At 47.0% G+C, this 21,245-nt stretch overlaps 1 protein-coding gene across 6 annotated transcripts in view; it reads right to left on the bottom strand.

Annotated features, from left to right (window-relative positions):
• Nucleotides 1–21,245, bottom strand: part of LOC120997076 (zinc finger protein 12-like) — a 61,308-nt gene that overhangs the window by 32,243 nt on the left and 7,820 nt on the right. For 5 of the 6 annotated variants that reach the window (XM_040426987.1, XM_040426985.1, XM_040426984.1 and 2 more), the window contains exons 3-7: nucleotides 15,870–15,996; nucleotides 13,817–13,915; nucleotides 12,324–12,428; nucleotides 12,034–12,105; nucleotides 6,722–6,817 (exon numbers count right to left, since the gene is read on the bottom strand). In XM_040426987.1, coding sequence (XP_040282921.1) covers nucleotides 6,722–6,817; nucleotides 12,034–12,105; nucleotides 12,324–12,428; nucleotides 13,817–13,915; nucleotides 15,870–15,996 — 499 coding nt within the window. Of the gene's footprint in view, nucleotides 1–217; nucleotides 1,604–6,721; nucleotides 6,818–12,033; nucleotides 12,106–12,323; nucleotides 12,429–13,816; nucleotides 13,916–15,869; nucleotides 15,997–21,245 lie in introns of those variants that run through there. The other variant, XM_040426989.1, reaches the window with a different exon arrangement.

Here is a 21,245-nt window from a genome sequence, read left to right as displayed (position 1 = left end):
TCAGCCCCATTCACTTCTATGGGGCCGAGCTGCTCCTAGGCCACGTGACCAATGAACGTGATGTCACAGGCCAAGCAAAAGCTTGAGAGAAGGCCGCGGTGCTCACAGGAACGCTGAACGGCGAGGGTCCCGAGTGTTGGACCCTTACCGATCAGATACAGATGACCCATCATGAGAATAGCAGCGAAACATTATATGTAGAGCAGCACTTCTGTACCTTCTTGACTCGATTCAGGAGATATGCATCAGCCAGTCTTGGGCCCCCGATCCACAGCAGCCCGCCAACAGACATTCAGTTAATCGATGACGGCAGCATTATTCTCCATCGAGTCTTTATTGTTACTGACTACGCATGTCTCGGCAGCAGCACACTTCTTGGCATCTCCAATCGCTGACTGCACATGCCTCGGCAGCAGCACACGGCTTGGCGTCTCCAATCACTGACTGCGCATGTCTCGGCAGCAGCACACTGCTTGGCGTCACCAATCGCTAACTGCACATGTCTCAGCAGCAGCACACTGCTTGGCGTCTCCAATTGCTGACTGCACATGCCTCGGCAGCAGCACACGGCTTGGCGTCTCCAATCACTGACTGTGCATGCCCTGGCAGCAGCACACTGCTTGGCGTCTCCAATCACTGACCTGGCATGTCTCGGCAGCAGCACACTGCTTGGCGTCTCCAATTGCTGACTGCACATGCCTCGGCAGCAGCACACGGCTTGGCGTCTCCAATCACTGACTGTGCATGCCCTGGCAGCAGCACACTGCTTGGCGTCTCCAATCACTGACCTGGCATGTCTCGGCAGCAGCACACTGCTTGGCGTCTCCAATCACTGACCTGGCATGTCTCGGCAGCAGCACACTACTTGGCGTCTCCAATCACTGACCTGGCATGTCTCGGCAGCAGCACACTGCTTGGCGTCTCCAATCACTGACCTGGCATGTCTCGGCAGCAGCACACTGCTTGGCGTCTCCAATCACTGACCTGGCATGTCTCGGCAGCAGCACACTGCTTGGCATCTCCAATCACTGACTGCGCATGCCTCGGCAGCAGAACACTGCTTGGCGTCTTCAATCACTGACCTGGCATGTCTCGGCAGCAGCACACTGCTTGGCATCTCCAATCACTGACTGCGCATGCCTCGGCAGCAGCACACTGCTTGGCGTCTTCAATCACTGACTGCGCATGCCCTGGCAGCAGCACACTGCTTGGCGTCTCCAATCACTGACCTGGCATGTCTCGGCAGCAGCACACTGCTTGGCGTCTCCAATCACTGACCTGGCATGTCTCGGCAGCAGCACACTGCTTGGCGTCTCCAATCACTGACCTGGCATGTCTCGGCAGCAGCACACTGCTTGGCGTCTTCAATCACTGACCTGGCATGTCTCGGCAGCAGCACACTGCTTGGCGTCTCCAATCACTGACCTGGCATGTCTCGGCAGCAGCACACTACTTGGCGTCTCCAATCACTGACTGCACATGTCTCGGCAGCAGCACACTGCTTGGCGTCTCCAATCGCTGACTGCACATGCCTCGGCAGCAGCACGTCATCTCTGCTGCTCACATCGTCATAAGGGTACATTCACACGACCGTATTATTTTATCCGCACCCGATCTGCATCCATTCCGCATTTTGCGGAATAGATGGGGATCCATTCATTTCTATGGTTGAATAAAATGTGCGGACAACGTTCAGTATGTTGTCCGCATCCGCGTTTTTCTGCGTTTCTAGTCCGCAAAAATATGAAGCTTGTCCTACTATTGTCTGCACAGATCGGTCCGCAGTCCCATTCAAGTCAATGGATCCGCAAATTGCAGATGACATACGGAATGGTTTCCGTACGTCATCCGTTTTTTGTGGATCCGTTTCCATATTTTTGAAGGCCTTCATAATGCTTTTTTTTTTTTTCCTCTCTATCTTTTTTTTTCCCCTTCCATTTTTTGCAGACCGTAAAAAACGGAAGACATACTGAACACAAACGGAAAGGATTACACACGCGGACCGCAAAACGGAAAGGATTACACACGGTCGTGTGAGTCTACCCTAACCCCTCCCACTCGCTTTCTTACCAGTCTTCATTCAGGTCCGATCGACCGCTCTGCGAAACCTCCAAAACACAATTCAGAGCGTATCGCCGCTCCCTGCTCCTCCCCTTGGTCACGTGACTCCGCCCGAGTCACATGATCGCATCCTTCGCTATCCTCTGTCTACACCAGCCTGTCTCCACACTTTCAGGCGTCATATCACCCCGGCAACCGACGTCAAACACAACATCGGAGCATCTAATCCCGCCGTATACTCTGCAAATAAACAAATCGCGATCTTCGTGCCTGTCTATAGAACTTATAGGAATGGTCAAATCCTACATTTCAGACCGCCGGCAGCACTAGGACATACAAGCGAGATGCTCAATGTTGTTCACCATTAACCCCTGCAGGAAAAAAAAAAAAGGGGTTGAAGTGCTCTTAGTGTGAAAATCCATTTAAATTCCTTCTTCCTCAGAATCCTATTGCCATCCCCCCCTCTTCTCAGCTTTCCCACGGAGTCAATTACTCGGAATCGTAGTTGATCACATTCAATGAAATGTTTTGCTACAGGTTTATCCATCATGCTCTTCCTAATAGTACTTTTAGGTGATATTAGAAGGGTATCCTCTATCCAAAAAGGTTTTGCACATTTCTTCAACCCTAAGGTCAAATCCCTGATCATCAGAGCCCGCCCGCCTGACTCTGAGCAATCACCTCCATGGTAATGATTCCACCCTTTTACGTGGACGATTACTGCCATATTCTAACGGATTGTTTCCGTCGGTCGGTTTCTGATACAGATACGTTTTTAATGCACCCCTCTTCAACATAAGCTCTGACATCCAAGAATCGCAGCTCCACCCGGGACATCGTCCTACTGAACTCGCGTTTAAATCTTCATGAAAATCATTTCATTCCTCAACTGAACCCATCCATATTAAAAAGATATCATCAATGAAGCGCCACCAGCACAGGATTCTCTCCATAGGTGTATTTTGGTACACCAGCTCGTCCTCCACAGCAGCCATATAAATATTTGCATATGTCGGGGCCACATTGGACCCCATCGCGGTACCCCGCAATTGTACGTATATCATGGATTAACTAACAATAAAGACTCAAAGGAGAATAATGCTGCCGTCATCGACTAACTGAATGTCTATCATGAAAATAGGTCATCAGTATGAAAATCTCGGAAAACCCCTTTAAGGGACCATGAACACCAGTCCTTAAGCAGTAATGTCCCAGGTGTGCAGTTGGTTAGTCTAGTCTACAGGGGTTCACTAATAATGTCCTTTGTGCCCAATGGGCTACCAGTAACACCCCTGGTGCCTAGCGGCTTAATTATAATAAAGATATCTGATCGACTAATAGTGGTCTATATCCTGGATATGTCTTCTGCGCAGCACGTTGGACATATTCTTGGTCAGTATATTCTTGGGGATCTGAAGGATACATTTTTGAACTAGGACCTTCCCAGTACTCCCCAGATAGGGACCTCACCACATGGAAATGGCCGTTTCTGAAAACCCCATGAGCAGACAACTTTCTATTTCATCTTCTTCCCAGAAAAAGGGACCTATACACTTTTAGTTGTTGGCGAGTAATTCTCATAAATCAGACTCTCAGACACTGAAAGGTCAGTTAAATAAATCTGCCTACTGACACCGTCACTCCTTCATTCTGGTGGACATCACTTGTAAGAAGCTACAGCTGCCCAGAAAAGTGTGTCCCCAGGCAGCCTGCCTGCACTCTTCCCTTAATGAACGCTGATGTACTGCTCTGTCCAGTCATAGAGAGAACTGTGCATCCATACAGCAGGAAAAGTGTGTCCCCAGGCAGCCTGCCTGCACTCTTCCCTTAATGAACGCTGATGTACTGCTCTGTCCAGTCATAGAGAGAACTGTGCATCCATACAGCAGGAAAAGTGTGTCCCCAGGCAGCCCGCCTGCACTCTTCCCTTAATGAACCCTGATGTACTGCTCTGTCCAATCATAGAGAGAACTGTGCATCCATACAGCAGCCTGCCTGCACTCTTCCCTTAATGAACCCTGATGTACTGCTCTGTCCAGTCATAGAGAGAACTGTGCATCCATACAGCAGGAAAAGTGTGTCCCCAGGCAGCCTGCCTGCACTCTTCCCTTAATGAACCCTGATGTACTGCTCTGTCCAATCATAGAGAGAACTGTGCATCCATACAGCAGCCTGCCTGCACTCTTCCCTTAATGAACCCTGATGTACTGCTCTGTCCAGTCATAGAGAGAACTGTGCATCCATACAGCAGGAAAAGTGTGTCCCCAGGCAGCCTGCCTGCACTCTTCCCTTAATGAACCCTGATGTACTGCTCTGTCTAGTCATAGAGAGAACTGTGCATCCATACAGCAGGAAAAGTGTGTCCCCAGGCAGCCTGCCTGCACTCTTCCCTTAATGAACCCTGATGTACTGCTCTGTCCAGTCATGGAGAGAACTGTGCATCCATACAGCAGGAAAAGTGTGTCCCCAGGCAGCCCGCCTGCACTCTTCCCTTAATGAACCCTGATGTACTGCTCTGTCCAATCATAGAGAGAACTGTGCATCCATACAGCAGCCTGCCTGCACTCTTCCCTTAATGAACCCTGATGTACTGCTCTGTCCAATCATAGAGAGAACTGTGCATCCATACAGCAGCCTGCCTGCACTCTTCCCTTAATGAACCCTGATGTACTGCTCTGTCCAATCATAGAGAGAACTGTGCATCCATACAGCAGCCTGCCTGCACTCTTCCCTTAATGAACCCTGATGTACTGCTCTGTCCAGTCATAGAGAGAACTGTGCATCCATACAGCAGGAAAAGTGTGTCCCCAGGCAGCCTGCCTGCACTCTTCCCTTAATGAACCCTGATGTACTGCTCTGTCCAATCATAGAGAGAACTGTGCATCCATACAGCAGCCTGCCTGCACTCTTCCCTTAATGAACCCTGATGTACTGCTCTGTCCAGTCATAGAGAGAACTGTGCATCCATACAGCAGGAAAAGTGTGTCCCCAGGCAGCCTGCCTGCACTCTTCCCTTAATGAACCCTGATGTACTGCTCTGTCTAGTCATAGAGAGAACTGTGCATCCATACAGCAGGAAAAGTGTGTCCCCAGGCAGCCTGCCTGCACTCTTCCCTTAATGAACCCTGATGTACTGCTCTGTCCAGTCATAGAGAGAACTGTGCATCCATACAGTTACCGCTGCTCAGTCCTATCACATCCCTACATTCATCTCTATGCAGCAAAGACACAAGAATTTGAATCATCATCCAGCCGGAGAGTCTGGAAAGGTAAGTAACCCCCAGACCCAAGGTATCCAATATTAACCCTTCCACCAGGGATCCTTACATTAACACCTTCACTGCTCTAGGCCACCAGGAATACTGGAATCAACCCCCTCACTATCCTAGATAAACATATTTAATGATATTAACTCCTTCACTGCCTAAGACCACAAGGGATACTGGAATTAACCTCTTCACTGTCCTAGACCTCCTGGCAAAAAAACATTAACCCCTGCACTAGCCAACCACAGATGTAGGCAATAACCTTCACTGCGCTAGACCTGGACGGTCCTGGATATCTGGCTGCTAATTATTAGGACGCTGTAGATTAATACTTATTTGAAGCAGTTCTGTATTGCACCTCTTAGGCCCCTTTCACATGGGCGTTGCGGGAACACGCGCGATTCTTCCACGCGAGTGCAAAACATTGTAATGCGTTTTGCACTCGCGTGAGAAAAATCACGCATGTTTGGTTCCCGAACATCTTCACAGAAGTGTTCTGTAGATTGTATTATTTTCCCTTATAACATGGTTATAAGGGAAAATAATAGCATTCTGAATACAGAATGCATAGTAAAATAGGGCTGGAGGGGTAAAAAAAAATTAAAATAATTTAACTCACCTTAGTCCACTTGATCTCGCTGCCGGCATCTCCTTCTGTCTCCTTCTTTGCTGATTGTAGGAACAGGACCTGTGGTGACGTCACTCCGGTCATCACATGGTCCATCACCATGGTAAAAGATCATGTGATGACCGGAGTGACGTCACCACAGGTCCTGTTCAGCAAAGGAGACAGAAGGAGATGCCGGCTGCGCGATCAAGTGGACTAAGGTGAGTTAAATTATTTTACTTTTTTTTTTAACCCCTCCAGCGCTATTTTACTATGCATTCTGTATTCAGAATGCTATTATTTTCCCTTATAACCATGTTATAAGGGAAAATAATAACGATCGGGTCCCCATCCCGATCGTCTCCTAGCAACCGTGCGTGAAAATCGCACCGCATCCGCAATTGCTTGCGGATGCTTGCGATTTTCACTCAACCCCATTCACTTCTATGGGGCCTGCGTTGCGTGAAAAACGCAGAATATAGAACATGCTGCGATTTTCACGCAACGGACAAGTGATGCGTGAAAATCACCGCTCATGTGAACAGCCCCATAGAAATGAATGGGTCGGGATTCAGTGCGGGTGCAATGCGTTTAACTAGTGCATCGCGTCCGTGCGGAATACTCGCCTGTGTGAAAGGGGCCTTACAGAGAACAGCGCCCAGGTTCCTTGCTGCTCACAAGCTACACAGGATGGAAGAACATTAGTATTGGCAGAGCATAAATCCACAACATCACATCAGAAAACAAACAAAAAGCGGAATACCCCCATCATTATCACAGGACTCACTGTGTGCGGGAATGGGGCGGCTCTCGGCAGTCTCCGCCGGGTGAAGCTCCTCCTCATCGTTCTGCAGTGAGAAGACGGAGGTGAGGATCGGCTCAGCTGTGTACAGAGGAGACAGAGCGTTACGTCCGGCTCGTGCAGGATCGGCAGATGGCTTATATAATGGCTCTTTAATATGACATTAAAGGGAACGCGTCCCCTATATTTTTTTTACCACTTAAAATCAGATACGGACGCGCGTTCTATTTTATGATCACAGAGTTTTTTTCATTCTATTTTCTGTATGCGATTATGGGGGCGGCCATCTTACATGAATTACTATTAAAGGGGTTGTGCCACTAATATAAATATCACCGTTATATCACTTTCGCCAAATACCACCATTTAGAAAACCTGTCTTATGCTACAGTTATTAGACCACCACTGCGTCCTGTGGTTACGTCCTGTATTGGAGCCTGGGAATGTAGGACGCACAAGTACAAGGGGCGTGGTTAGTGTCACATGACCTGCTGATGTCAGGACACAGCTCACTGCCCTAAGGCATGATGGGACAGGAGACATATGACCAACCAGGAAGTAGGATTCAAGCATGGGGGCCAAGAGAAAACGGCAAAGGACGTACATTTTTATAGAAAACAATCCAAGGAGGAATGGGAGATGGAGTAACTGATGAAAATAAACTTTATGGCACAACCCCTTTAACAGCACTTAGAGATCTGCTTTACGGCAGCCACAAGGACCATGGGTACAATAGACAGGAGATGTTCACTGGTGTCTACGAGTGTTGTGGACATGCTCTGAAACCCGTGCACAAGTCATTGTGCAGCAAAGGGGAGTAGATAAGCTGGGATATCATCTACTGTGCATGGTGGACCCTGTGCTATCCATGTACGCTGGTGTTATCTGTCATTGCAATCCTGCCTGTGATGATAAGTACACAACTGCTAAAAAAAAAAAGGAGATGTCATCAAATTATTCTGCTTAGTGGTCAAAGTGAAAGTGCTAGACTTCAGGGTCATGGAAAATGTATTAATAAAAAAAAGGTGTTTAACATAAACTTCATTTAAACAATTGGTCATTTTTGGATGGCACGTTCCCTTGAGGAGGACAACACGATGGCAGATTATGATGGGCAGAGAAATTAATAGAAATACTGTTCAGAAAAGAGCCGGAATGAAATGAAAACCCCGCCATCGCAATCTGTAGGATGATTGATTTCCAACACTTTCTAACTGGAGAAGACACAGGTGCTCCGTTATGTTAGAACAGTGCAATCCTCCCCTTAATGGGCATCTGTCAGCAGATTTGTACCTATGACACGCTAGGAAAAATGGCAACGCCCCAGATGCTCATTACACACCTTCCAGTACACAGTAGTAATGCCCACTTCACACTAGTAATACACGCTTTGTGCCCCTCACAGTAATAATGCCCACATTGTGCCCCTCACAGTAGTAATGCCCAGATATGTGCCCCCTCACACTAGCTATGCCCACATTGTGCCCCTCACAGTGGTTATGCCCAGACTTGTGCCCCTCACAGTAGCTTTGCCCAGATATGTGTCCCGTCACAGTAGATATGCCCAGATATGTGCCCCTCACAGTTGCTATGGCTAGATATGTGCCCCACACAGTAGCTATGGCCAGCTATGTGCCCCTCACAGTAGCTATGGCCAGATATGTGCCCCTCACAGTGGTTAAGTCAGATATGTGCCCCCCTCACAGTCGTTACATCAGATCAGATATGTGCCCCACACAGTTGTTACACTAGATATGTGCCCCTCACAGTAGTTATGGTCAGATATGTGGCCCCCTCACAGTAACTATGGCCAGATATGTGCCTCGCTCACAGTCGTTACGTCAGATATGTGCCCCCCTCACAGTAGTTATGGCCAGATATGTGCCGCCACAGTGGTTACGCCAGATGCTCAGTCCTCTTCTCCCAAAACCCGCTTCTCCACCATTACAGAAGAAAAAACTCTCCACTCTACTCTCCAGATCACATCTCACCACCTGTGCACTTGACCCAATCCCATCCCACCTCATCCCTAACTTCACCTAAGTGTTTTTCCCAGCCCCAATTTATCTCTTCCACCTATCACTAACCTCTGGTGTCTTCCCCTCTGCTTTTAAACATGCTGCCATTACACCCATCCTCAAAAAGCCTTCACTTGACCCATCTTCTTTGTCCAGTTATCGCCCCATATCACTTCTTCCATTTGCCTCAAAGCTACTTGAGCAACATGTCCATTCAGAACTGTCCTCTCACCTCTCCTCCTGCTCCCTCTTTGACCGGCTACAATCTGGCTTCCGACCCCACCACTCAACTGAGACTGCCCTCACCAAAGTCACCAATGACCTACGAACAGCCAAAACCAAAAAACAATACTCTGTCCTCCTTCTCCTTGACCTGTCCTCTGCCTTTGACACTGTTGACCACTCCTTTCTGCTACAAACTCTCTCATCTTTCGGCATCACTGACCTGGCCCTCTCCTGGATCACATCATACCTCACAGACCGGACGTTTAGCATCTCCCACTCCAGCGCCACCTCCTCGTCTCATTCCTTCTCTATTGGTGTCCTGCAAGGCTCTGTCCTAGGACCCCTGCTCTTCTCCATCTACACTTTTGGCCTGGGACAGCTCATAGAGTCCCATGGCTTTCAGTATCACTTTTATGCTGACGACACACAAATCTACCTCTCTGGTCCAGACATCACCACCTTACTCTCCAGAATCCCACAATGTCTATCTTCTATATTCACCTTCTTCTCCTCTCACTTTCTAAAACTTAACATGGATAAAACAGAATTCATCATCTTTCCCCCATCTTGCTTAACCTCCCCAACAGACCTATCTATCATGATCAATGGCTGCACACTCTCCCCGGTCAACCAAGTCCGCTGCCTTGGAGTGACCTTGGATTCCACCCTCTCCTTCCGACCGCACATCCAAGCCCTTTCCACCACCTGCCACCTCCAACTCAAAAACATCTCCCGCATCTGCGCTTTCCTCATCTTTGAATCTGCGAAAATGCTTGTACATGCCCTCATCATCTCCCGCCTAGACTACTGCAACATCCTCCTCTGTGGCCTTCCATCTAGCATTCTTGCACCGCTCCAATCTATCCTCAACTCTGCTGCCCGACTAATCCACCTCTCCCCCTATTACTCCTCTGCCTCTCCCCTCTGCCAATCCCTTCACTGGTTCCCCATTGCCCAGCGAATTCAGTTCAAAATACCAACAAATACATACAAGGCCGTCCATAACCTGTCCCCTCCCTACATCTCTGAGCTACTTTCCCGATACATGCCCACACGTAATCTCCCATCCTCACAAGACCTCCTTCTCTCCTCTTATCGCCTCTTCCCACAATCACCTCCAAGATTTCTCCCGTGCATCCCCCATACTCTGGAACTCGCTACCCCAACATATCAGACTCTAACCTACAGTGGAATCCTTCAAAAGAAACCTGTCCCCCCCACCTCTTCAGACAAGCCTACAACCAGTGACCCTGCTGCCTCTATACCGCCATGACCAGCTTCACCCTCTCCTGCTGTGTCCTTCTCCCATAACATGTAGATTGTAAGCCCTCACGGGCAGGGCCCTCTCTCCTTCTGTACCAGTTTGTAACTTGTCTTGTTCATGATTAGTGCAATTGTCTGTATTATGTATGTGCACCGCTTATCATATGTACAGCGCTATGGAATGAATGGCGCTTTAATAAATAATAAAAATAATAATAATAATAATAATAATAATAATGTGTCCCCTCACAGTAGCTATGCCCAGATATGTGCCCCTCACAGTGGTTACGCCAGATATGTGCCACCTCAAAGTGGTTACGCCAGATTTGGGCCCCTTCAGAGGAAGGCCCCTGCTCATAGCTCAGACATCGGTGCTCCCCACCAGTGGCAGCGCTGCTGGTCTGTGGAGGAGACGCACAGAGGCCGATTCCTGCCTCCCGGACTGTTCCGACGGATGCGGGCTGGTATATAATAAAACATCACTTTTTTCAGCAATGCGGGCACATATGAACATGGGAGCAACACAGATGCCTTCAGCTGCCAAGCGCACATGTAACAGGTCAGCCAGTGTCATAGGTACAGAACTGCTGACAGATGCCCTTTAACAGTGACTTGTAAGGATCTCTGCAGCCACTAGGAGGCGATGTGTAAGAGCCTCTTACTCCTTACATACTAAGGTCAATAGGAGTCACATAAAACTTCATACACATCGCCACCTAGAGGCAACAACAGGTACGCTGGTGCCTTATCACGTCTACTAAAAATCTGCTACGGTGTAAGACGGAGTTCCCCTTTGTACCATCCCTGTTTGTTAGAAGAGTCCCCCATATTGGTATACTATACACATTATTTATACATATATTATAGTACGTTCATACATTGCCATTTCACTGATCCAGCACTGGAGGATATTTAGGCAGGTTCTTCTCGGTTTGCAGAGTTTGCTATACAGACGGAGCCTGCTCGGGGGTCTGTTTGAGGAGAGTCACTATTTGCTTCCAGACAGCAAGCGATTGTCAGGAGGGAGGCGCTCCAGAATTGCCCAAAGAACGAGCATTTGCGGCAGCATAATCATCGCTAACAATCATTCATACGAAGGCTCGTTGGCGATCATCTGCCGAAAAATGGTCAAGTGTAATACAGGCTTTACTGTTTACAGTGAGGGTGACCACTGTATGCGGCCTACACAGAAGAGCCCGGACAAGTCATTTTCCCTCCGCATCCCAAACGGCCATCGCTAACACAATACTACAAAACCAATCAGCGTGTACGTTTCGTTTTAAAAAAGCCCAATAGATGAATGTTTAGGTTTGAAATTTTGTACTGTTCAAGTAGATGATGTCCTCCACATGTTAGTCAATGGGTAGAAATGGTATAAGAAGGTAAGAAGGAAGGCTGAGGAGACATTAAGGGTGACGTTCTGGGTCCATAAACCTTGCTGTATCTGGGCCTTATAATCCAAATAGAGCTTCATCTGGAAAAGAACCGAGGACTGCCATCTTCATTATAGTTATAACACCCAAGAACCAATGGCGGTCAGCCCCTGCATCTCAACTCAACTAGACATCTAAGTGGCCACCAACTTTAACAAAGAGCTGCTGACCACATTCAGCCATGGCCTGGTCATGGACAGACACATACATGCATCTTCTCCATGAAAAGATTAAAAGTCCCTAAAGACTTCCCACCAGCCAACCATAAGCTGATGATGGAAATGGTCACATAGTACATACAATGGTGGGAAGATGGACGAAGATTAGACAAGACTTGTGAGCCGCAATCCTGACTTACCGCTGCTGTGGGCAGGGCTCTGCTGCGTCTGGTCGTCCTGCTGGATCCTCAGCAGTAAGTCGGGGCCGCAGCCTGTGAAGGAACGACACATCAGACCCATCTCCTGGACATCGTGCTCATTCTGGAGACACATATGATCTTCCTACATATTGGTGTCTAGGACATGGCTGATCATGGGTTACATGATGACTATGGGCCACCAGCTGATCCCTCGGCACTGCACTCCCGATCCTTGGTGGCATGCTGATCACCCCATATCCTAAAACTGACCCACTCCATCATCATCCTACCTGGGTGAGCGGTGGACTTGGCTCCCTTCTTCTGGCAGGAGACCAGGTGGGCCCCCCGCTCTTGTTTCAGCCCCATGATTCGGCTTGGATCTCTGGGAGAGGAGGCTGGAGGAGACATAAGAGCGCAAAGTTTTCATGTACTTCTCATTCGATCAATGTTGGCATCTCTGCTGCCCTACTGAGACGTTCGGATGATTACGTGCCCCCCCCCCCTTTACATTTTAATGTACAATGAACCCCTTTGTGCACATGGGTGTAACTGTACGTCCAAGGTGTGTGAGGAACGCATGGAGGCGGCTCACAGGATGCTAGTTGTTTAAGACAGCTGACAACGACCCACAGGCCGGCCGGGATCGGAGATAACTCTGATCCCAGCTGTTTAACCCCTCAGATGCTATGACCAATTGCTACGGTGGCATGTGTCCTCCTATCGGCATCCATGTGAGGTGCCAATCAGCTGCTATGGCAGTGGGGCCTGCTTAACCTCACGGAGGGTTAATAGAATGGCCGCAAAATCACTACTCCCAGCAGTACAGAAGCCTTTGCTGCGAGAAGTAGACGCACTCAAACTATCACAGGTTCAAGTCTTCTAAAGGGACATAAAAAAGAAAAAAAAAAAAAGTAAAAATACTTTTTTTTTTTTTTTTTTAAAGAAAATGTCAGAACTGCCATTATTAGGTCACCTTGTCTCCTCCAAAAATTGGAATAAAAAAAAGATTATCAAAAGTTGCACGTTCTCCAAGATGATATTAATCAAAACTACGGCAGTCGGAATATGGCGACAAAGCAATTTTTTTTTAAGAAAAGGTTTTTCCTTTTTTAAAAGTTATAAAACATAATAAAAACTTTATAATTTTGGCACCACCGTAACCGCACCCACCCGCAGAATAATATATATAAACCATGCCGGAATGTTAATTTTTATTTTTTTTCATCCCACAGACCATTCTTTTCCAGATTCACAATACATTATATGGAAGATTAAATGGTGCCATCAAAAAGTCCAACTGGTCCCACAAAATGTAATGGTCCTTGAAAGAGGAGGGGAAAAAACGAAAATGGAATTTCCAAAACATGCTGTGTTCTGAAGGGGTTAAAGGGGGCTGTCCAGGATTATACCATTGAGGGTCCGACACCCGCTGATCAGCTGTTCGGGGGGAAGCTCCGCACCTACACCACTCCGTGTGCAGCTCCCACCGAGGAGAATGGATGGAGCGGTGTAGTTCAGATGACCGCTGGGGGCCCCGCCATTCAGACACTAAAGACCTATCCGGAGGAGAAATCCTGGAAACCCTTTAAGGGTATTTTTAGATTTTCCTCTGGTAAGACCCCTTTAAGTAGGCAGTGGAGGCCCTAAGCGCTGCCGCGTCGCCAAGAAAACAAATATAAAAAATGCAAAGGGTTAGATATTGCACATGCAACCCAAGGCCAGATGTGGCGCTATTACTGAAAAGGCATGTTTTTCTAGTCGTGGACACGGCTTCGCTCCTCACCTGCACCGCTGTTGGCTCGGTCCTTCTCACAGACGTCCATGTACAGGTCCTTCACCTTCTTAATGCAGAACAAGACATCGCGGTTCAGGATCTCAAAGCCTAAGACAGTGGTAGAGACCGGTCAGTAGGCGACGTCCCCTCCAACATCAGCACTGACTGCTCGGCTCGCGGGTCTACAAAACACTCATCTTATCAAACCTCTAAGGCCCCTTTCACACGGGCGAGATTTCTGCGCGGGTGCAATGCGTGAGGTGAACGCATTGCACCCGCACTGAATCCCGACCCATTCATTTCTATGGGGCTGTTCACATGAGCGGTGATTTTCACGCATCACTTGCGCGTTGCGTGAAAATCGCAGCAAGCTCCTCTTTGTGCGTTTTTCACGTAACGCAGGCCCCATAGAAATGAATGGGGCTGCGTGAAAATCGCAAGCATCCGCAAGCAAGTGCGGATGCGGTGCGATTTTCACCCACGGTTGCTAGGAGACAATCGGGATGGAGACCCGATCATTATTATTTTCCCTTATTACATGGTTATAAGGGAAAATAATAGAATTCTGAATACAGAATGCAAAGTACAATAGCGCTGGAGGGGTTAAAAAAATCTGTCTTCATCTTTGCTGTGCAGGAAAAGGACCTGTGGTGACGTCATCAAAAGGTCCTATTCCTCAAAGAAGAAGACAGAAGAGAAGCCGGCTGCGCGAACAAGTGGATTAAGGCGAGTTAAATTATTTTTTATATTTTATTTTAACCCCTCCAGCGCTATTGTACTTTGCATTCTGTATTCAAAATGCTATTATTTTCCCTTATAACCATGTTATAAGGGGAAATAATACAATCTACACTACAACTAACCCAAACCTGAACTTCTGTGAAGTCTGCACAGCAGGTCATTGTCTATACACCAACGTCTGCTGCGCAGGAATGATGACTTTCAGCGCCAGCAGAACGAGACGATCACCAGATCACTGGTCAGACCACACATAGAGGACTGTGTACAGTTCTGGGCTCCAGTGAACAAGGCAGACATAGCAGAGCTGGAGAGGGTCCAGAGGAGGGCAACTAAAGTAATAACTGGAATGGGGCAACTACAGTACCCTGAAAGATTATCAACATTAGGTTTATTCACTTTAGAAAAAAGATGACTGAGGGGAGATCTAATTACTATGTATAAATATATCAGGGGTCAGTACAGAGATCTATCCCATCATCTATTTATCCCCAGGACTGTGACTGTGACGAGGGGACATCCTCTGCGTCTGGAGGAAAGAAGGTTTGTACACAAACATAGAAGAGGATTCTTTACGGTAAGAGCAGTGAGACTATGGAGCTCTCTGCCTGAGGAGGTGGCGATGGTGAGTACAATAAAGGAATTCAAGAGGGGCCTGGATGTATTTCTGGAGCGTAATAATATTACAGGCTATAGCTACTAGAGAGGGGTCGTTGATCCAGGGAGTTATTCTGATGCCTGATTGGAGTCGGGAAGGAATTTTTTTTCCCTTAAAAGGGGTTATCCCCCATTGTCTGATAGGTGCGGGTCCCACCTCTGGGACCCGCACCTACAAGGAGAACGGAGCTGAGGAAGTTGAGGAGGGCGCACTGCGCATGTGCAGCCGCCCTCTATTCATTTCTATGGAGCCGCCGAAAATAGCCAAGCGCTGGCTCAGCTATTTCCGTTGGCCCCATAGAAATGAATGGGAGCGGTGGCTGCGCATGCGCAGTGCGCTCCCAATCACTAAATTCCTCACCACTTTCATGGTGTCTGCTTGCTGTCACTGAATGAGAACACTGCTGATGACACATGCAGAGTTCTAATGCTTCTCAAAGCTGAGGGCTTGTTACAGTTGTATCCAGTCTAGAAAATCCTCTGTCCGCTAAACAGCCCAGTCCTCAAACTGATACACTGTAACAAACCATCAGGACAGGAGAGATCTGTGCGGCTGATCGCCGGGGGTGCCGGCAGTCGGACCTCCACCAGTCAGAAATTGAAGATCTGTCCTGAGGACAGGCCAGGAGACGTGAAGTGTTGTATAGTGCCCCCCCCGGGCTCTCACCCATGGCCTCCAGCGCAGAGTGGATCTCCAGCATCACCTTCTTATACAGGTCCTTCTGCCAGTCCTCCAGCCCCACCCACTCCTCGGCGGAGAAGCAGGCCGCCACGTCATGGAACGTCACAGACATCTGCAGAGGAAGAGCGGAAAGAAACGGGTTTTTTAGTCTCTACACAAAAGACCGTGGCATACAGTTCTCCCACCTCTGGCCTATGCCCTGCTGCACTCGATTGACAGGGCCAGGCAGCCTTCACCTCCAGTATTCGGCGCAGGGAGGCAGCCGGCGAGCGCCCTTCACTCACTGTGCCTGCGCTGAATACTGAACAGGACGGCGCAGGCGCGAGATTTACACGGCATACAGGACGTGGCCAGAGGTGGGAGAACAGAGCCTCTAGGAGCAGCTCCTAGAGGCTAATTAGCATATTATAAAAGTTATATTTCTGGAGTAACGGGGGCATAGATAAAAGTAGGAATAGGCTAGTTAGGGTCTGCTGACATTAACATGTCGCTAGTGTCAGCTAGGGTTAAATCTGGTGGAAGAAACCATTTAAAAAAAAATGTGTATAATCCTGCAATTCTCACACTGGCCACTAGGTGTAATAATAGGTCATGATTAGGGATGATCCGAATACATTCTGATACTGTACAGAGGGCTCGCGCTCCGTACAGTATTGTAACAAAGTTTTATGCGAATCAACTTCAGATTTTTCATCTGACGTCGATTCGCCCGTCCCTAGTCATGATTTCCTGCTCTGAACAGCTACATTTTCAGTATCCATCGCATTATCATCACAGACAGGATTACAGTGATAGATATCACCTCTGTATAGATAACACAGGATCAACCATTCACAACCGGTGATATCACAGCTTATCTGCTCCCTCCTGACCTCTGCATCCGTAGAAGTCGAAGGGGTCCGGTCCAGACCACTGTGTCTGTGGCCCGTGTAGCTGCTCTCAAAAGACAAGTGAGAAAACGGCAAGATTTTATTATTTTTTTGAAATTGCGCGACCGCCCTCCATTCATTCTATGAGAGTTCTGAAAATGGCCGAGCGCTGGCTATCTCCGCAGTCTCGTAGAAGTGAACGCGCTTGTGCGGTGTGCTCTCCATTCATTTCTATGAGACTTCCAAAAATAGCTGGATTGTCCCTTTGCTTGGCTTTTTCAGAACTCCAGTAGAAATGCTGTGCGCGGTGCGCTCTCCGCCACTTTCAGGGGCCCCGTTAGAGATCGTGCGGGTCTCAGAGCCCCCATCTGACTTAGATGGCATATCCTAGAGTGTGATGGCTAGCCTCCGGTACTGCAGCTGTGGTAAGACTACAACTCCCAAGATGCGCACTTGCTTGGCTGTTCTCAGAACTTCACATAAATTAATGGAGCATGCTGGGAGACGTAGTTTCACCACAGCTGGAGTGCCGGAGGTTAACCATCACTGTCCTGGAGTATATTTACTGACTCCACCCTCAATACGCCGTCCATACACCATCTTATACCGCGGCGCCATAGTTTTATACACATCCTTTCAAAACATGAACGTTATCCGCATCATCCAGGCCACATTTTGGACAGTGAACTTCTTTATTCCTATCATTTTGCAAGGTTTTTAGTACCGTATTTTACACCCTATAAGACAGACTCTCGCCTCCCCCCCCCCCCATTAGTACAGGAGGACCGGGGAGTGGTGAATGCATCGCTCCCGTGCGGGCTCTGTACTCACCTCTACCTCGTCTTCCTCGGCCACTTACGGTGATTGGTCGGGATGTTGGCGCTTTGTGACATCAGGTGACACCACGGTGCGGCAAGAAGACAAGGAAGAGCGCTGGATCTCAGAAGGAGCAGCGGCGTCCGGAGCAGGAGAGGCGAGTTGATTATTTCCCCCCCCCCCCTCTGATCTGAGGTCTGACTGGGGGTCTTATTAACATAGGGGTTCGATCTGATTAGCATTGGTGGTCTAATGAGAAATATTTTATTTCTTATTTTCCTCCTCTAATACCTAGGTGCGTCTTATAGGGCGAAAAATACGGTAAACTATGTACAATAAAACACTTAGGCTATTTTCAAACTAGAGCTTGAGAACTGGCCGGCTTGTTGTGGCAGGGAACAGCCGGACGGATCTCTCTGTATCTGGCATTGCCAGAAGTTTGTAAGTCTCCGTCCGGCCCCCATTAACTATAATGAGGACTGGCGAAGATCCGGGCGCAACCCAGAAAATATGCGCCAAAATCGGCTGGATGAAAACCACTGTGCGAACAGCCAGCCAGGTATCAAGCGCTAGTGTGAAACTAGCCTTATGTGACATCCTATACGCCAGGCGACAGGAAGGTTTAGGGATCCTACTAAAAATCATTGGGCGATATTATCCCCAAATATTGTTCCCATGGAGTATTTCTCCACTTTCCTTTTCATTATTAACTTATACTATTTGGAGAATGCACCTTTAATTGTCATGTTCATCAAAAACTTCCAGTATTTTACAATTTCTCCGCCTTATAGATCTTCAAATAATAAACCCAACCTCCAGGTCCTACAGATATCCCGCTCCTATATTCCTCTCTCTCCCATCATCGCATTTTAATTATTTTTATTTTTTTTCTGTTACGGCCTTCACTGCATAGGAGATTTTTTTTTTAAATACTTTAATAGTTAAGACTTTCAGACATGGTAATTAGAGAAGAGCGTATCGACTTCGGATGGTACATCTAAAGTTGATTCGCTTAAAAATGTGTTCTAATACTGTACAGAGATCCTTCTCCGTACAGTATTACAATGAGACAAAGCTATTTCTTCGCAAAGTCGCGCAAGACTTCGTTTAATAACTTTGGGAATTAATTATTACTGTAAAAAACCTTGGGACCGAATTCCAACGAATTTTTAAGCGAATCAACTTTGGATGCACCATCCGAAGTCGATTCGCTCATCCCTAGCGGTGATACCCAATTTGTTTATTTTTTTATTGCTTATATATTTTATATGTAAAATCGGGAAAGGGGGGGCGATTTAAACTTTTAATATTTAGTTTTTTTTTTAAACTTTATTTTTTTGCTTTAGCCGCCTTAAGGGGCTGGAACCCTTGTCCTATTCACCATTAGGCTACATTCACACGTCCGTGTGTGTGGATCCGCAAAACACGGACATCGGCGATGTGTGTTCCCTTTTCTTGTCCGCAATTGCGGACAAGAATAGGACATGTTCTATATTTTTCGGGATCGGAATTGCGGACCCGGAAGTGCGGATCCGCAATTCCAGGTCCCATAGAAATGAATGGGTCCGCAATTCCGTTCCGCAAAATGCGGAACGAAATTGCGGACGTGTGAATGGACCCTTACAGAGATCTAATAGGGTGAATAGGACTTTACACAGTCGCTGCTGCTTAGTGCACACAGCAGCAGGGAGTTTACTATGGCAGGCTTCTAATCGGAGCCCCCGGGATTTCACTGCTGGGGCCAGCGCCTAGCCTCGATGACAGAGTCAATAAACCTCTCAGGTGGTAAGGTAACAAAAAATAGCTGTTTTGGCATCGTTTTTATTTTTTGTTATTTACAATGTTCCTCTGACAGGTTAGATCATGTGGTATTTTTTATAGAGCAGGTTGTTACGGACGCGACAATACCAAATATGACATAATAAAGCATTTTTGAAAAAAATAAAAAAAAAATTGGTCTCTCAATATTCTGAAAGCCATAGTTTATTTTTCAGGCGACTGTCTTATGTAGGGAATCTTTTTTTTTGTATGAGATGACAGTTTGATTGGTACTGATTTAGGGTGCATATGTCTTTTTGATAGCTTGGTATTACACTTTTTGTGATGTAAGGTGACAAAAAAAATGGCTTTTTTGACACAGTTTTTATTTTACGGTGTTCACCTGAGGGGTATCATGTGCTATTTTTATACAGCAGGTTCTTAGGCTACTTTCACACTCGCGTTTGGTGCGGATCAGTCATGGATCTGCACAGACGGATCCGTTCAGATAATACAACCGCATGCATCCATTCAGAACGGATCCGTTTGTATTATCTGTAACATGGCCAAGACGGATCCGTCTTGAACACCACTGAAAGTCAATGGGTGACGGATCCGTTTTCTATTGTGCCAGATTGTGTAATAGAAAACGGATCCGTCCCCATTGACTTGCATTGTGTGCCAGGACGGATCCGTTTGGCTCCGTTTCGTCAGATGGACACCAAAACGCTGCAAGCAGAATGGAGACTGAACTGATGTATTCTGAGCGGATCCTTTTCCATTCAGAATGCATTAGGGCAAAACTGATCTGATTTGGACCACGTGTGAGAGCCCTGAACGGATCTCACAAACGGAAAGCATCCTTACGGACACGGCGATACCTAATATGTATACTGTTTTTTATTTATTTAAATTTTACACAATAACAGCATTTTTGAAACAAAAAAAAAAATCATGTTTTAGTGTCTCCATATTCTGGGAGCCATAGTTTTTTATATTTTTTAAACGATTGTTTTATGTAGGAGCACATTTTTTGCGGGAAGAGGTGACGGTTTGATTGGCACTATTTTGGGGAGCATACGCCTTTTTGATCGCTTGGTGTTGCACTTTTTGTGATGTAAGGTGACAAAAAAAAAGGTTGTTTTGGCACAGTTATTTTATTTTTTCTACGGCGTTCAGGTGAGGGGGTGGATCATGTCATATTTTGTAGAGCTGGTCGTTAAGGACGCGGCAATAACCAATAGATCTGGTTTTCTTTTTTAAAAAATTTTTTATGTGTTTTATTTTGTGAAATGTAATTTTTTTTATGGAAAAACTTTTTTTTTTTTTTTTTTAAACTTTTCATTTTTGTCCTACTCTGGGACTTTAACGTCTGGGGTCTGATCCCCTCTGCAATGCATTTATGCTGACAGCCTGCCTGTGAGACCCAGCCTAAGGGCTGGATCTCACAGGCTTCCATAGAAGGCAAGCCCCAGTCACTGCAGAGCGGGGACCTGATGGGGAAGCGGAGGGCACCCGTAAACTCTGCATGCCTCGGTCAGCTTTGACCGCGGCATTCAAGGGGTTAACACACTGGCATTGGTGTTTTCACACTGCCGGGTCTGTGCTGCTGATCACCACTAGTGTTGAGAGCGAATATCGCAATTTCGAGATTTCGCGAATATTTAGAATATAGTTCTAAATATTCGCGAAATCGAATATTCGTATTTTTAAAAAAATAAATAAATAAAAAATCGGACGATTAATTTAATCGTACAATATTTTTTTTTCCTGTATAAGGCAACGTACCTATGACTATGGCTAGGCTAATATGTGCTTTTTACGAAATTTCTTAATATTGCTCTAACTTCGTCTTTTAGAATATTCGTAATATTCTAAAAGACGGAGTTAGAGCAATATTACGAATATTCTAAAAGAC

Source organism: Bufo bufo, chromosome 4 (assembly GCF_905171765.1).
Source record: "Bufo bufo chromosome 4, aBufBuf1.1, whole genome shotgun sequence".
Classification (NCBI taxonomy): domain Eukaryota; kingdom Metazoa; phylum Chordata; class Amphibia; order Anura; family Bufonidae; genus Bufo; species Bufo bufo.
The sequence above is the reverse complement of the archived record's forward strand: the minus strand, read 5'-3'. Positions and strand labels throughout refer to the sequence as shown.